Genomic DNA, 11,702 nt, shown 5'->3' on the forward strand with positions numbered 1-11,702 from the left:
GGAGGGCAGTAGCATTTGGTCTATGCAGTTGAATTGATTACCGGTAATTCAATATTTTTACAGCTTGGAATATGCCTTTATATGCTAATGTCCTTTTGGCCTCGATTTGTTTGTATTGGGATATGGGTTATACTGTGGGCAAAAAACAATAACAAACAAAAAAAAAATCAACTCAATTACTATGCACCCTGAATTTAATCTACTGTACACGTTTCTGTACCCAGCACTCATTACAATGTTAGTGACCCCTCGCTATTGGTCACTAATCATTTTCTGTTTACCAATAAATGCTTCATTTCTTACAAAATACAAATCTTGGTTGTGATGATTACCGCAGTGTGATTCCATGCTGATTTGGGTGAATTTTATGTGCAAATATGTTTCCCCTTTTTGCCATGTTTGCCATAACAAGGCGTAGTAGTAGTAGTAGTAGTAGTAGTAGCCCTTACAAAAAAGTAGTCCACTATATATGATTTATACCTTCGAAAGTATTCTTGAGTAAGTATAAGTGTACTTTTTCATACCAAATTGGAACAAATTAAGTATACTATACGTATCTGTCTGTATACTGCCTAGTGCAAGCCTAGTATGCTGACTGTAAGCATACTTCTGTGGAGTTTATAAAAATAGAGTATTTAAAAAGTATACTCTCTCCAATGTAATATAAAAAAAAAGTTGACTGAAAATATACTTGAATAAATTACTTTTTGCTAAAGTAGTAGTACTGTAGTAGGATTTGTAGTAGCTGATGATGGCCATCATAGAGTAGTGAGTGATATGTGAAAATGTAGGCCATGCTTGCATACATATATTGCTGTTATAAAACGATTAAGTCTCAGTGTCAGAAATTGTATCTGTGGATCCTCATCTCAGTTTGCTTTCCTGCTGGGAAAAAAACAAAAGAAAACTAGTCTTTCGACAAACAGGCAGAACAGAAAACACAGTCATACTGGTTTAAACACAGGCCAGCAGTTTTCAAAAATAAAGCAAGAGCATTGCTCTCTGAAAGTCCTGACCATGACCCTACATCACAACAACACGCTGCTGCAAGGCTTTTTATCAAAGCAAGTATTATGCTCACTACTCCGCGACCCCTTTGGCTCACATACCGTGCACTATCTGGGACGATGAACCGGAAAAGTTGACTTAAATCATCCTTAAAAACCCCTCAAGAGAAAGCTCACACTCTGTTATTTAAATAATTTACATACAACTACTTGAAAAAAAACCCACAGTTAGTAATCTTGTTTTATTGTGAAGTCGAAGTGAAATATATATGTTTGTGCAGTTTGAAGAAATGGCACCTTTCTCAAGGGCTTGAAAATCAGTAAGTCCAGCAATAAATCCCACTTTTTATGTTTTTTGTTGTAGGTTTGGTTCTAACGATGTATCTTTATTACAGTCTTTCTGTTACTGAATTTTGCTCCGTCCTTCCTCTCTTCTTTCTTACCTCTTGCTACCCTCCTTCCCTACCTCCACCCGGACATGTTTCCTTGGACTTTGGTTCCCAGGCTGGACCCCTGGCTAAACCCTCAGTAGTCACATGACAACATCCAAAGATCCAGATTAGTAAAACGCTGGAGTCAAAGTGAATAATGCAGACTGGAGCATCAAAAGGCCTCCACTGATTTGCTGGAAGATGTCTTTTTCGCTGCAGACTTTCCTCTACTGGCGTGAAATCTTTCACTAAAGCTGACTCATTATTTCCAATCTGCACGGGCAGGTAGGTCATATTTGATGCCATTTGCAATGATTATAAAATAATTGCAAAAACTAATTTTGAATGAAAAAAGATGTATTATTGTCATCATCATTACCAGACCGTTGATGGTAAATAATTGTAAACAATATTTTGATGTGTCTTAGGGCTGGACAGTTATGAAGGAAAGAATAATCACAATTAGTTTGACAGAAATCACGATTATTCAAATGATTATACATTGATTTCAAAACGTAGTATTATTCAACAACAAAAACTCAACTACTCAAAACTATCATCATGGCCTCATGTCCATTCATCCCTGCACGTTGAACACTCTTCTTGAACATTTTCATTCTCTTCTTTTTGTCAAATACAAAATGACCGTGTAAATATGTGAAATTCAGGTCTTGAATTTTCATTCTGCTACAACCACACCTTTGATGCCTTGCATCATTGCCTATTGGGCGGCATGGATCAGTGCAGTGGTCTCGCGGTCGTTTCCCAACCCCGAGGTTCGTGGTTCAATACCTGGTCAGAGTGGTCATTGCGCATTGCGCATGCGCAGCTCCGCCTCTCGTGGTCTGCCACAGAAAACCGAAAGTGTCATGGTAGCCGGCACGCGCACATGTACAACAAACGCGCGCCCCACACAGACGCGTTTACGTCTGCCGCAGCAGAGTGAAGTCATACAAGTGGGACGGTTTGTGGAAGTCGTGAGAGGAGAGTTCCATGTGACCGGAACACGGTAAGCGGCTAGGATTTTAGACGTGGTATAAGTGAATGTGAAACGACTGGATTATTGTTTCAACGTTTACTGAGGTTTCGAAGTCACTTACATCCTGTACATCGTCTTTTTGACATCTATGACTTCATCACATTATTGCCGTTCATTGTTCATTATGTGTGTAGAGCTCTTTAAACCAAAGGTTGACGTGACGTATTTACCTTGGTGAGTCTATTGTACGTTGCATCCACAAGCTGCTTTTTATAGGACCAGCGTGGTAGTGTGTGAAAGTTCATGGCATCCTTCACCACAGGAGAAGAGAAGGTCAACGACAGTCTTGAGCTGGCAAATACTTCATTTTTGTTAGAGTTGGTGTTCTGAATACCACAAGCATTTAATGTTCTAAACATGCATACGTAAACACAAGACTCTTTTAAAAATGGATCATTAGCCCATTTTCCACCAACAAGCCCAGGAACAGTTAGTTACTGGTCATGGTACATGTCCAAAGTTCCTGTGGCCCAGGTGGTTTGCATTTTTCACTGCAACTCAGTCCTGGGTAAATCATGCAATCATAACCGATTCAAGGGAGGTGATGTCTTACCTTTTTCCTCATTACTGACATTCTACGGCTCGCAAACATTGCAATTAACAGAAAATACTTTTAAGATAGATGCCTTTAATGTTCGTGTATTCTTTTACATTTTAATCGAAGTTTAAATTGGATAATTTTAAAATATACAATCAGTATTTGAAACATTTATTTTGTGCAATGAAACGCTGTTTTTTTTTCCCCCCCCCCCCCCCCCCAATTTTGCTGCTGTAGACTGCAAATTTCCCCAGTGTGGGACAAATAAAGGTTATCTTATTTGAATGTGTCACTGTGAAAGTGGTGTTGCTCATGCAAATCTTTTAATTTTTCTTTCTTAAGACAGTTGAAAACTGATTTTCCTTTGCAATGCCATGCAGGCTGCCAACAGTCTTTGAGGCAGCGATTTTTGTATTTATATAGATATATATTTCACGGGGTGGGGAGATTTTTCCATAATACACATAACAGCGGAACCTATATGTAGTCTGTCATGGAAGTTAATATGCACGGTTTTGTAGATTGTGACTAAATCACATTGTATATGTATTTGTTTTTATTTTGTGAAGTTATACTCTGCCGTCTGAAGCCTAGTTGGGATTGCAAATATTTTACCTGGATAAGTAAATCTCTTTAATAAATACATGACGTCATTGGAGTTTTTAATTACAACAGCATGATGTATTTGGTATGTGTAAATGTGTTTGCATGGCAAGTTTAGACAAACAACAAACAAATTGTAGATTACAGCTTTTTATGTGTGCAAGTTAATACAAAACAAACAGCCAGAAGGCTGGCTCAATTTCCCAGTCCTGCTCTCAGGCCAACTTGACATTGTCCACAACTTGGAGGAATGTCTGCCTGGCCACCTGCCATTTTCTGCCCTGGTGAACTCTTTGCTAGCGATTTCCATTCTCTGTGAATCTAAGGTCCCATCCCTTGTGCGCTTTCCTCTGACATAGAAATGTAAAATTAGTACGTTGATAACAGAATTGTCCTACAAGTTACTGTCTGACAAATGTCCTACTGACATTGGGCAACGCTGAATGATGGTTGCTGCTTGGTGGCCTGATGGAAAGCTTAGACTTGTCCCTGCGAGTCCGTCCATAACAGCTGTAAATCAAAAAATACGCAGAAAAATGCCACAGTTTAATTTGAGAGGATATGTCAGTGATGAATGCATATATTTGCATTTTATCTTGAACAATTTGTTTTCTTTTCGTGTATTTATTCAGTTACATTATTTTAATTTAAAATGCAATATTTTTATTTCAATCATTACTGGAGTACGTTTTATTTTCCTCTCACTAAGGCCAGTATTTGTTGTCAACCTGTGCATATTACAGTGGCTTACTACTACTACTACTAACGTTTATCGACTCTATTCATTATTTGGATAAATCCACCATCTTGCTTTTATGAATACTGTTTTCGGGTCTATGTGATGTTAGTAAAACTGTTGTGTAGACAGAACCTTTTTTGGGTTTTTTTTCCATCAGATTTTAAGAGACCTGATTCGTGAGTGGCGTGCGCATACACATGCGGTCATTCGCAGCTCTGTGAGATATGGCCTTAGATTGTTGTTGCCAGCTAGCAAAAACGTTAGCCCAACGTTACTTGTTGACTTGCTTGGCAGAGAAGCTTAAAGTTTTCCTCTGACAAAAAAAACTTGCTGACTGGATTGAGCGAAGAGAAGACAAGAAAATAGACAACAGCAGTGAAAAAGAAAGATACTGTTTGGCATCAACTGCCTGACAGTTCTAACACATCGACCAGAGTGAAAGAGAAAATGGATGTCGCTCAGATAAAGTTTGCTCGGGAAAAAAAAAGCCACAGTTGAAGCATCGGTAATATAACTGCATTTCTGTCACTGCCATGAATGACAGTTGATCCATTCTTCCTGTTCACCTCCAAAACTGTAAAATAAACTGGTATCTCACCAAAAAGTCCTCTTCATGATAACATTCAAGAAGATTGAGCCAATCTATCAATTTTCTCTTTTTGTTGTTGTTTATCCCCCCCAGCAAATCATTTGATCAAAACTGCCCTTTCTTCATGTGTTTCAGATTGTATTGTTCTTCACTTCCTCATTTACTTCCTCAACGCCGCCATCATGTCAGTGCTGACTCACGTGCTGGCATGTTTGTTTGGCATGGGCTCCTGGGTGGCAATCAATGGAATGTGGGTGGAGCTCCCGCTGATTGTGCCACAGATCCCCGAGGGTTGGTTCCTGCCATCCTACCTCACGGTCCTAATCCAGATGGCCAACATCGGCCCCTTGGTCATCACCGCGATGCATCATTTTCGACCAGGAGTGCTGGATGAGAAGCCGGTTGTCTACTGCATCGTTGTGTTGGGGATCCTTGCGACATTCCTTTTGGCTTTCTTCTGGAAGCACACAGTGACAATAGGGAGCACCCTGTACAGTGTGCCCCTCTTGATATTATGTTTCCTTCTCTCTGTGGTGGACTGCACCTCCTCTGTTACCTTTCTGCCTTTCATGATGCGTCTGTGCCCCCAGTACCTCACCACCTACTTTGCAGGTGAAGGCCTCAGTGGTCTGGTGCCTGCGTTGGTGGCTCTTATTCAAGGTGTTGGTGTAGTCCGTTGTCACAATGCCACTTTGACAGTTTCGTTGAACAAAACACTTGAGAATTCCACCGTTGACAGTTGGGAGCTCCAAGCTGTGTATCAACCAGCCAAATTCTCCGCTCAGGTCTTCTTCCTGTTCCTCAGCTTGATGATGGTGGTTTGCTTGATAGCCTTCTTCCTACTCAACCATCACCCAGCTGTGGCTCGGCAGAAGAAGAAGCTGTATTTCAGGGAAGAACTGAAGTCGGGAAAGAAAGAGCAAGTTTTCCCTTTACACACACACACAGAAACACCAGAGCAAAAGCCAATGTTAAATCCCTTCGAGCCTGAAAGGAGGAAACCTCGCAGCTCCTTTGGCAGGGGCACATACAGGAACTCCGAGGTGGCTTTCATCTTTGTTGTCCTGGCTTGGGTGAACGCTCTGACCAATGCGGTGCTACCATCAGTGCAGTCTTACTCCTGCCTGCCTTACGGGAACCAGGCCTACCATCTGGCTGCCACAATGGCGGCTGTTGCCAACCCACTGGCCTGTTTCATTGCCATGTTTATGCCGATCAGGTACGTGTGACGAATGGTGCATTCTGAAAATACTCCCGTCCAAATATAAGCTGGTCAAAGGCAAAATATTTATTTTACGACACCTGCTATAGCTAAAGCTCAAGAAGCACAGTGGCATGTATACTGAGGTTCTAATAATAACTTCATGAATAGTGTTCTTTTATCAAAATGTTTCAAGATGAAAAATAGGGGTTTTCCTTTCATGTGTAGTTCTTTGCTTCCAGGTCACTCATCTTCATGTGTCTTCTGACTGTGTCTGGCACTGGATTCGGAGCCTACATCATGACAATGGCTGCTCTTAGTCCGTGTCCTCTGCTGGTCCACAGCGCATCTGGAACTGCTGTTATAGTAAGACTTCTTCAACATTATACCTACACTAAATTATGCAGGCACGACGCCAGGATTTGTTTCTGTCCCGCTGCCAACTGGGAGGGGGGCGGGGGGAGAGCGGCCTCGGCTCGGGGGCGGGAGGCTCCCGCTTTGGTCCGTCTTCGGAACAGGATTATCCCTCTCTTTCCGAGTCGGACCTCCCTCATCCTTGGTGTTGACATTCAGGGATGGCCGAGGACGGTGCGTAAACAACGGCAACAGGAGATATTGTTTTAATCGATCACGGCGGGAAAAGAGGGGGAGCGCGGGGGGGGGGGGGGGGGGGGGGGGGGGGGGGTTCATGACTTCACTTCTCTCTTATTTTAACCCAAGTATGATACGCATGTCGCAAGTGACACCTCAAGGAGTCGCTGTAGCCCTTTGGCTAAATCCCTGTTAAATAGGAACAGTGTATGTGACAGTGATGCCAGTTTCCGTGAGGTTCCACGGCGATTGGTTGGCTCACGCTGTGCTCAACCGCATATTGCTTCAAGTTGAAATTGTTTAAAGACCATATGATGCCAAGGAGTAACTCCGTGGAAGATCTGTTGAGCGGCAGAACTGCGTGTGGGGTGTCCGCAACACACAGTTCTGCCGCTACCTGCTACCCTTTTAGGTTTGGTACAGGCTACTGTTCTTGAGAGCTCGCCTGACAAGTGGTCTGTTTAGCTGGGCCGGTGTGTTTGTAAAGTGTAGGCTAATTAGGTTATTTAGATCTGGTTCTCTGTACAGTATTTGTTTTCTGATTTCTAACAGGGCTATGGCACCCCCTAGCGCCTGTGTAGTGCGTATGATGTCAGTTTTTGAGAGCAGTACATGAGGTTTGGGACAAAATATCAACATGGTGCGGTGCAGTACAACCGCAGATGTAGATTCTTTAACATATCTAAACGACCAATAGCCCACTGTTTTAATTAACGTCATAGGTCTGCATTCACCTCTCGCCTCATCTTTGAAAGGTAAAAATTGATGAGGCAGTTTCAACGGTGAAAAGGACCAGCACTGAAATATTTCATATATCTGTTACACGTTATCTAGCATCCTAATAGATTGTAACACATGGACAGTGGCAGATGCGTAACGCATTGTAATAAGATAGCCTTTATTTGTCCCACTACATGTCCCAATACATAAAGACCATAGTTAATTGTTATATTTGATTTTTCTTATTCATGTATTTTTCATCTTGTGTCCTTCAGGTGCTGGTTTGGATCCTATTTGTTCTCTCCCTGTCCTATGTAAAGGTAATAATTGGAGTAATTCTCCGGGATGAGGGCCATAGCGCCCTTGTGTGGTGTGGGGCAGTTGTCCAGCTGGGCTCCATGGTAGGCGCCCTTTCCATGTTTCCGCTGGTAAGCATCTATGGCCTTTTCAAGTCAGGCGACGCCTGCAACACCAAGTGTCCGACGTGACAGAAAGGTGCTTAAAACACTGCTGTTCACACCAGAAAGTCAACATGCACTTGTACTGTAATATGGGCACATGGGTGAAAGTGTTAAAAAGCCTTACCAATTTTCAACTCTTCAACAGAGCTGACTAGCCTCAGGTGTTTATCTGCCACTTCATCTTGCTGTGTAAACAGACTCGGTCACACTGTGGTAGATTTCTTGTTTGACCAGCACTGTCTGTATCAGTCTTCTGAAATAGAAAAACTCCAAAAGAACTATGTATTGCTGCGTTTGTTTTTGTTTTGTTTGTTTGTTTTGCATTGTAAGTTCCTTATCAAATGCTAAAGATGTCAGCTATTTATTAACATATGATTATTGAAATATTTTGAGTGCACCTTTAATATGTGGTATTTTTTCTTTCTTTCTAAATTAATACACTGATAACAGAGCACGTTGTTACATCAAAATACAAACTGCTGTCTAATGTTACATGGGTGGAGAAACTGTTGAATCAATCTAAAATAAAACCAAATGAAAATTCTCTGGCTTTGTTCTTTTTTTTTTTTTTTTTTGCTGTACGACACTATTTCTGCACATATGTTGTTGCTTTTTGTGTTATGATGGTAAATTGTTTAAAAATTACATTACTGCAAAATATTGCATTTATGAGTGTAATATCAGATCAATGGCTATCTGTGCTAATCCAACCCTCAACCATATTGCTAAATATATTGTTAGTGTGCATATTTGCAAGGTTTTTTTTGTAATTGTATCAATTTAACGCCAATAGCAATTGTGATCTCCTTAAGGAGTGAAACTGATTACGCTTTGGGCTTGTGAGTGTATTTTTTTTTGTCGAAGCCTTAACTTGCACATGTTGTAAATGAACACTAGGTGTCTCTGTCCGACTGGGATAACAAAAAGATTGGACGCTCCATTTCCTCAAACTTAACACAAACGGTATCACGTAAAATACATTTCATAATTTAAAACCCCAAATATGACCTTTGCTTTAATGAGGACTGAATTACACCCCCTCCCCCCAATGCACCCAAATGCTGTCGTACTTTGGGGGTGGCCCGGTGATGCATCCCCCTTGGAGGGGGTCTGCCCGTATTCCAGCGTCTGCATCATATCCCCCCCACACTCTAAATCAGAGACTGTATGTGTGTAAGGAGTGTGTTCATTTTTCTTTCTTTTAATCCACAGGGACAGGTAAGAATGAGAAAGTCATAACTAGTCAGTGTCTGATTCAGATCCCAGAGGTTCCTTGTGAACATCTGGGGTCATCATCTCTGTGTGGCTCATACATCACCAGCAGGCTCTTATCTCTTGCAGTAGTTTCTATGACTTATGGTGTTCTTTGTGTAAATACTGCAGACACGTTTGGAAGGATTTGCAAGCGGGGTGACTGAGGCCGCACATTTAAATGGGCCTCTTTGACAATTGGCAGAATAAAAATGCGGGTGGCGCGTATTTATAAAAGCAAATAGTTGTTAAGAGTACACTCTTCTTTAAGTTCGTATTTATCTTTCTGTTCTTCGTGTGAAAACATTTTCTCCTTTTTTCCAGAAACTCTCTCTCTGCTTCCTGCACGTTTATGTGTCCATAATTTCAATCCAAAACACATGAGTAAATATCCGCATTCGTGCTGCTTTTTAATGTCCAGTTATGGGACTGCAGTGTGCCGAGAAATATTCAATTTTGCCAAACGGCCAGGAACGATCACGTCTCGCCTGCTGTTATGCAACCGTCCATTCCCCACTCACAACGCAGTGTCTGCTAAAACCTCGATGAGAGAGGCAGGGGGGCGGGGTGTGGTGGGGGTGTCTCGGGGCTGGAAACCTCACTGTCTGGACCAAAGGAGTGTTAAAATATTTTTCTTGTAAATGACTCAAGATTATATATAAAAGTGAAACTCAGCCATGGTGTATATAAAACTGAGAGTGATATGTGAATGGCCACATCAGAAAAGGACATTGTCAAATGTGATTGGTATTAAAGGTTGTAAATGAGGTGTTTTACACCAAAATGCACCACATCCTTATAATTTTTCTTTACATGGATTCCACACAGAATTTGCCATGTTATTTTTTGATTTTTCTCCCGAATGGCCGCTGCCCTTTGCTCAACATATTAATGAGATTGAAGGTGAAAAATCATGCTTTAGGTACCAAAATCTTAATTTGTCCGAACCTTTTCACACCTGTTACACTGAGATTCACCTCCACATTTATCATTCCAATTCACGGGAGATTACCTTTCCCGTTAGGTCCATTATATTCAAATGGGCTTGGCCTTTTTTTTTTCTTCTTTGCAACAAGACATAAAGTAATCAAAAGTTGAAAGCAAACACTCAAGGAGGCACTTAGCAAAAAGAAAAAAAAAAGAAAAGCTTTTATGATAAAACATTCATATAGCGTGCAGGAGACAGGTAATCTTTGAAGACGATAGGGTTGTCTTGTGGTCAGTTTCAATGTAGTACAGCTTGGGGAGCCTTGTAGATGAATGCTGCTAATAACATCCCCGCCCACCCATCATCCACTGGACCATCCAGGCAGGACTACTAATACCTGAGTGTGTCTCCTCAGTGGTGTGAATGATGCCTTAAAGAGCTGTTGGAGGTTGGACCAAAGGAGGGTTCATTACCTTGACAGACTGATGACAGCTGAGACACGTGCGCACGCACAGCAAATTGACGAAGTGATCATATAGTATCGGCATCCTGATTAGTTTTGTATGAACCATATACAGAGATACTTTCCAACAGCTTCCCCAAAAAACTGACAAACCCAAAACGTTTTTTTTTTTTCTTTTTTAATAGAAAGGGGTTCGTTGTCAACATAATGGCAGCAGATGCCAGTGCCATTCCACGGAGATTGCTGCCTTGGGAGACTGTCTCTATCACTCAAAAACCAATGCTGGCCGATATTTGGTGATAAATGCATTATTCTAAAAAAACAACAAAACAAAACAAAAACCAAACACCCCCCACCTCCTAAAAAAACAAAAATAACTACAACATGGCTGGTGACATGAGACTGTTCAATGAAAACTAATTCAAACATATGCATGATCATTTTTCAACTCGATAATTACGGCCTGCTGTTTAACTAATGTTAACTTGATGCAGTCAACATTTTTGAATCAAGGGTCTGAGGCAAACCGGCATCTACTTTAACTTCCACAATGACTGAAGAGTCAGATACACATTCCTGCTTAACACTGTCACATTTTTTTTTCCTTTTCATCCTTTTGGTTTGTTTTTGTTTTGTTTTTTTAATGTGCCCTGGCTGATGACTTTGCTTCACTTGGTTTTACGTTTGGTGTACTCCAACAAGCCTGCTGGTGGGGGACAGTAAAACAGAGGACAGTGCAAATGTGTCATACCTTTGTGCCTGGTTAATCATCGATTTCTTTCCACTGAAAACACAACATTGTGATATTGATATCATGCCTGGCATTCAGATTGATTTCAACTGCACACCTGTAAAATGTTATAACTACAACTTTTGGAAAATATTTGTCTGCATACAGCAAAATAGTACAGGCCTGATGAATGAAAAAGACCAATCGAGGGATAAATAGGTTGGAAAAGCAGTCATTTGGCAGAAGTACCATCTTGGACAGTTGAAGATCAGCAGGCTGTTTATGAGTGATGGTAGAAGTAATTTGCAGTCACCTCATCATATGTTCTCCGTGAACTGTCAGTGAGCAGACAACTTCCAAGTAGACTCAACAATTTGTCAAGTACACAAACCCTCTCAGTTTGCGGCACAC

General features: G+C 41.2%; 1 protein-coding gene across 3 annotated transcripts; it reads left to right on the forward strand.

Moving 5' to 3' along the window:
• Positions 1-1,626: 1,626 nt before the first annotated feature.
• On the forward strand, positions 1,627-8,463 carry slc52a3-2b (solute carrier family 52 member 3-2b). Of its 3 annotated transcripts, none has more exons than XM_019893101.1 (4): positions 1,627-1,723; positions 5,082-6,165; positions 6,390-6,513; positions 7,734-8,463. In XM_019893101.1, the coding sequence occupies exons 2-4, from the start codon at positions 5,129-5,131 to the stop codon at positions 7,944-7,946; spliced, it is 1,374 nt and encodes a 457-aa protein (XP_019748660.1). In that variant the 5' UTR covers positions 1,627-1,723; positions 5,082-5,128; the 3' UTR covers positions 7,947-8,463. The 3 variants fall into 3 exon arrangements, with proteins under 3 accessions (XP_019748660.1, XP_019748658.1, XP_019748659.1); XM_019893099.1 differs by lacking the exon at positions 1,627-1,723 and adding an exon at positions 2,269-2,447; XM_019893100.1 differs by lacking the exon at positions 1,627-1,723 and adding an exon at positions 2,487-2,651.
• Positions 8,464-11,702: the final 3,239 nt, after the last annotated feature.

Source organism: Hippocampus comes, unplaced genomic scaffold, assembly GCF_001891065.2.
Source record: "Hippocampus comes isolate QL1 unplaced genomic scaffold, H_comes_QL1_v1.1 scaffold94, whole genome shotgun sequence".
Lineage (NCBI taxonomy): Eukaryota > Metazoa > Chordata > Actinopteri > Syngnathiformes > Syngnathidae > Hippocampus > Hippocampus comes.

Excerpts from the sequence above, each read along its gene's own strand:
- slc52a3-2b (XM_019893101.1), top strand. The coding sequence starts at position 5,129 with ATGTCAGTGCTGACTCACGTGCTGGCATGTTTGTTTGGCATGGGCTCC. Across the intron at positions 6,166-6,389 it reads GCCATGTTTATGCCGATCAG|GTCACTCATCTTCATGTGTC; the intron begins GTACGTGTGACG and ends CTTTGCTTCCAG. Across the intron at positions 6,514-7,733 it reads CATCTGGAACTGCTGTTATA|GTGCTGGTTTGGATCCTATT; the intron begins GTAAGACTTCTT and ends TGTGTCCTTCAG.